This window comes from Pseudochaenichthys georgianus, chromosome 11, assembly GCF_902827115.2.
Source record: "Pseudochaenichthys georgianus chromosome 11, fPseGeo1.2, whole genome shotgun sequence".
Lineage (NCBI taxonomy): Eukaryota > Metazoa > Chordata > Actinopteri > Perciformes > Channichthyidae > Pseudochaenichthys > Pseudochaenichthys georgianus.
This window is the reverse complement of record NC_047513.1, coordinates 6,281,338-6,285,649: the sequence shown is the minus strand read 5'-3', so window position 1 is coordinate 6,285,649 and position 4,312 is coordinate 6,281,338. Positions and strand designations below refer to the sequence as shown.

The following is a 4,312-nucleotide window of genomic DNA, read 5'->3' as shown; positions in this document are numbered from 1 at the left end:
TGAGAACACTCATGATCAATCATTAGAAAACATATCATATATATTATTCTGAAAAGGACCAATCAAAGAATGACTACTTTTGGTACTTTCAGTATATTTAGATGCCAATACTTTTGTACTTTTACTTGAGTAACATTTTGAATGCAGGACTTTTACTGTAACAGAGTAAACCTATACTCAGATCTTGTACTTGAGTAAAAGTAGAAGTACCAGAGTACTTCTTCTACCTCTGCATAATGCGATAATGTTTGATTCATAAAAAGAGAAACCCTTATTAGATGAGGGCTCCAGGACTTCATTTCAGCTCATCTGTAAATACAGTTAGAGAAGGTGTTGCTGATTCGTTGCAGCCACTGCATGTTTGTTTAAGCATGGTTGTGGATACAGAACTCATGTTTCTGTTGGAACCTGTCGATGGACCTCCGAGTCCTCTGGTGGACACCACACGGATACATTCTCCCCGATGCAGCACCTGCACTTCTCTGTCACCGGTAACGCTTCTCACAGAAGTTATCACAACACATTTCCACCTGCATGACAGCGAACGTATGGCCGGTTGCTAGGAGATGATGTTTGGAGAGCGGGAAGAACAAAGCCCGAGCTTGTGAATTCCCCCTTATTGAAGGAGAGATAGCAGATATTCAGCGGGACAGCCTTAGTAATCTGATCAGACGGTCTGCATCGGAGAGGACGGCCGCACCGTGATGGAGAGCCAGGTTTATCCAGCTGTACACAGGTGAGATTGACTATTTGAAAGTAACTCATAAGTGTGTATATCTATATTGTATCAGGCATATTTGGCGAAGCTATTTGGTGTTAAGTTTTGCAGAAAAACCGGAGAAGGTAAATGCTTTTAATTTGTAGTTCCCAACAGACTAATGGTGTACTTTAGGATATATTTTGCATACAAAGCATGTACAGATTCTTATTTGTTTGTATCAGACTTCCATTGTTGGATAAAAATGGATACAAATGTAAGACACTTGTATTTTGTGACAGGATATTTGATTAAGACGAAGGTTGGCACTGATTTCTTTGGGCAGACAATCCCACACTGTCCTAACCTTCTTTACAGAAACAAACAAAATAGTCCCTCACAACAATTTACTCTAATTTGAGTTTACCCTTTTAAATGCTAAAACACTTAGGATTGATCTCATTTAAAAAAAGATATACATATGTATATAGAAGCAATTGGCTTGGGCTGGAGTACAGCCTTCCACAGACAGCGTAGAGAAGTTGGAAAGTGATGGAAGGCAGCTGACGGTGAGCGTTTTAGTCTTTTCTTCAATGTTTTGGCAATTAGTAAAAATACATAAAATACAACACTCAAGGCACCTGAAGGCAATTTAATGTGGATGTATGCGCTATTTAAATTATGAATGTATGATAGTAGTTTCTTTGAGTAGTTAGTTTGACATTACCACTGAAAAAGTTGACCTTTTTAGTTTAAGTGTACCTGGAACAACTTTAGCCTTTAACATTTTATGTTCTCAAAAAAAGAAGAAGAAAAGACTTCTGACTTTGTTTCCTTTTTTTAAATCTTTATATTAATTATGTCTTGATTTCCTTCAGGGAATGTGTTGAATGGAGGTGACAAGCATGATTAGCAGGTATAACATTTGCTACAGTATGTTCATCATCTCAATTTAGCGTGCTAGCATGCTAACGTTAGCTTATTAACTCCAGCTGAGGCTGCTGGGAATATCATTAGTTTTGCATTTGTTTGGTCATAAAGCATCTTTGATTTGATTCCTTTTATCCAGACATGAATACAATTTGATTTGCAATCTATTGGAAGGGGATCACGAGTCAGTATATTCATCCTCTGAGGACCATGACTGTTTGAACAACATTGATTGGCAATTCATTTATAAATTGTTAAGATATTTGAGTCTGGACCAAAGTGGTCGGTGGCTGCCATTACCAAATCACTATTGTGGCTGCAAATGAGACCAAGCTTTAGAAATGCCCTTCATAGTTATCAAGCAAAACTTAAACTTAAAAAAGGGATGTCTCTTTGAAATAAAAATATTTACAATGAGAAGAATTAGCCTGGAATATTTTCTTCTGAATCATAACTCGTGTTTTCCTGCCCCCAGAGCCTGAGAGTCCCCGGTGAGCCGCCATGGTGTGCAACCGCCTGCTGCTCTCCGTCTACATCGTCACCTTCCTGATGGGGGTCCCCGCCAACATCCTGGCCTTCTTCACCTTCTGCAAAAAGGTGCGCCGCAAGCCCGCCCCCATCGACATCCTCCTGCTGAACCTCACCATCTCAGACCTCATCTTCCTGGCGTTCCTGCCCTTTAAAATGAAAGAGGCCTTTGACGGCATGGTGTGGCTGCTGCCCTACCCCCTCTGCCCCCTCACTGGCTTCTTGTTCTACGTCACCATCTACAACAGCACCCTGCTCCTCACCGCTGTGAGTGTGGAGCGATACCTGGGGGTGGCGTTCCCCCTCAGGTACACCCTGTGTCGCAGACCTCGCTACGCCGTGTACGCCAGCCTGGTGTTCTGGGTGGTGACCTCTCTGAACCTCAGCATCGTCTACATCATGCCCTACGCCCAGTGGAGCAGCGGGGCAGAGAGTGACCAGGACGAAGGCAGCACCGCCGGTACGAACGCCCCGCCTCCACATACCTGCTACCTGAACTTCACCGAGGAGGAGCTGAAGATCCTGCTGCCGGTTCGCCTGGAGCTCTTCTTCGTCCTCTTCTGCGTCCCCTTCTTCACCTGCTGCTTCTGCTACGCCAACTTCATCCACATCCTGTCCAAGCTTCCCAACATCGGCAGGCGGAAGAGGCTGCGGGCCATCGGTTTGGCGCTCGGAACGCTGATTGTGTTCGTGGTGTGTTTCGGGCCCTACAACGCCTCCCACGTGGTGGGGTTCGTCCGTCAGGAGAGCGAGGAGTGGAGGGACGTGGCGCTGCTCTCCAGCACCTTCAACGCCTGCCTGGATCCCTTCATCTTCTACTTCTCCTCAGCGGCCGTCAGAAGCATGTTGAACCACTGCGTCAGGAACATCATGGCCACGCTGCACATCCTGAGGTGTGGAGGCCCTCCTCCTCCCCAACCCTCGAAATGAGGCCATCCAAGACTGAATATACAAGGAGGCACCCGTTCATGAAAGTTCTGGAGAAATGATTCATGTTAATGTCTTTGCAAATTTGAGTTGAACCAATCACTGTGGCTAACAGACGGCTTAGCTCGTCTCATGTCCGTATTATTACAGGTGAAAATACAACTAACGCTTAATGCGCACGTTTAGTTTTTGTTCCGTGTCTGCTCATTCTCTGGGGTTTTCAAGCGTCAATTAAAAGCTGTAATTTAGTGAAGGGTATTGGCATGCATACGTTTCATGTTCATCAACATTACAGATGTCAAAAGGACCAAAACATTCTGGTACCACCTTAAATGATCCCTTGGGATAAGGGTTTAAAATGTATTCGGAGAGTTCATCTCATGGATCCTACAGTATAGAACGTTGCCACTGGTTCATGATCAGTCATTAGATCTGAACCTATTATTGTTATTAAGTCAAATAGCGGGTCGTTGCCGAGTTCATCCAAAAATGCATCAGAATTTAAAAACATCCATTGAATTAAGCAGTCATTTAAGTTTTTGGATCTCACTTCCCGAAAATGTGTCACCTATCTGGGGAATGTCACCAAAGACTTCATAAAACCTCAAATGTAAAGGCTTTGTCCTCAACGTTGTTACTTCAAAAATATTTGTATTTATAAATGGGAATACATGAAGGGGGGAAATACTTACAATTATACGGTAGTCTTATGCCTATTCAAGCTGTAGAAGTAACGTGAAAAACAGGAAATCGTGTTTTCTGTTGAAGAAAACTGTGGCGTTCCAAAGGGAACAAGCACCAACGTGCGACCATCGGGTACAGATGGAGCCGGTTCCATCAGGACAGAATCTTACTGCGTCTGGTTTAATAGCATGTTCCTGTGACTCAGTTTGACAAGGGCACTGTTTAATCAGAGACGAGTGTTTTATAGGAGAGAGGGATAACGCAATTAAAACCCAGCGGGCGTTACATAAGCAGGAAGCGGAGAGAGAACATTGGAGAGCTCATTCGGAGTTATAGGCATGAAACGGGTGGAAGCGTACACAGAGATTACACAACGACGTTATAAAGTGTGTCTTTCAAACAGGAAGTGACTGATAACGGTCCCCCTGCCATTTCCTGTCAGTAATAATGAACGCACAGAATGCATGTACACTGATAACATCCTTTATAGTGTCTGTTGTATTCTGAACCCAGTACAGCATGTATTCGTTTATTGTGTCGGCCTAC

At 43.7% G+C, this 4,312-nt stretch overlaps 1 protein-coding gene across 1 annotated transcript; it reads left to right on the top strand.

Moving 5' to 3' along the window:
- Positions 1-668: 668 nt before the first annotated feature.
- LOC117455460 (free fatty acid receptor 3-like) lies at positions 669-3,444 on the top strand. Its single transcript, XM_034094979.2, has 2 exons — positions 669-736; positions 2,103-3,444. Exon 2 carries the CDS (start codon positions 2,129-2,131, stop codon positions 3,083-3,085), a length of 957 nt encoding a protein of 318 aa, XP_033950870.1. The 5' UTR covers positions 669-736; positions 2,103-2,128; the 3' UTR covers positions 3,086-3,444.
- Positions 3,445-4,312: the final 868 nt, after the last annotated feature.

What these genes read in the sequence shown, in the direction of transcription:
- LOC117455460 (XM_034094979.2), top strand. Translation starts at nt 2,129, where the DNA reads ATGGTGTGCAACCGCCTGCTGCTCTCCGTCTACATCGTCACCTTCCTG.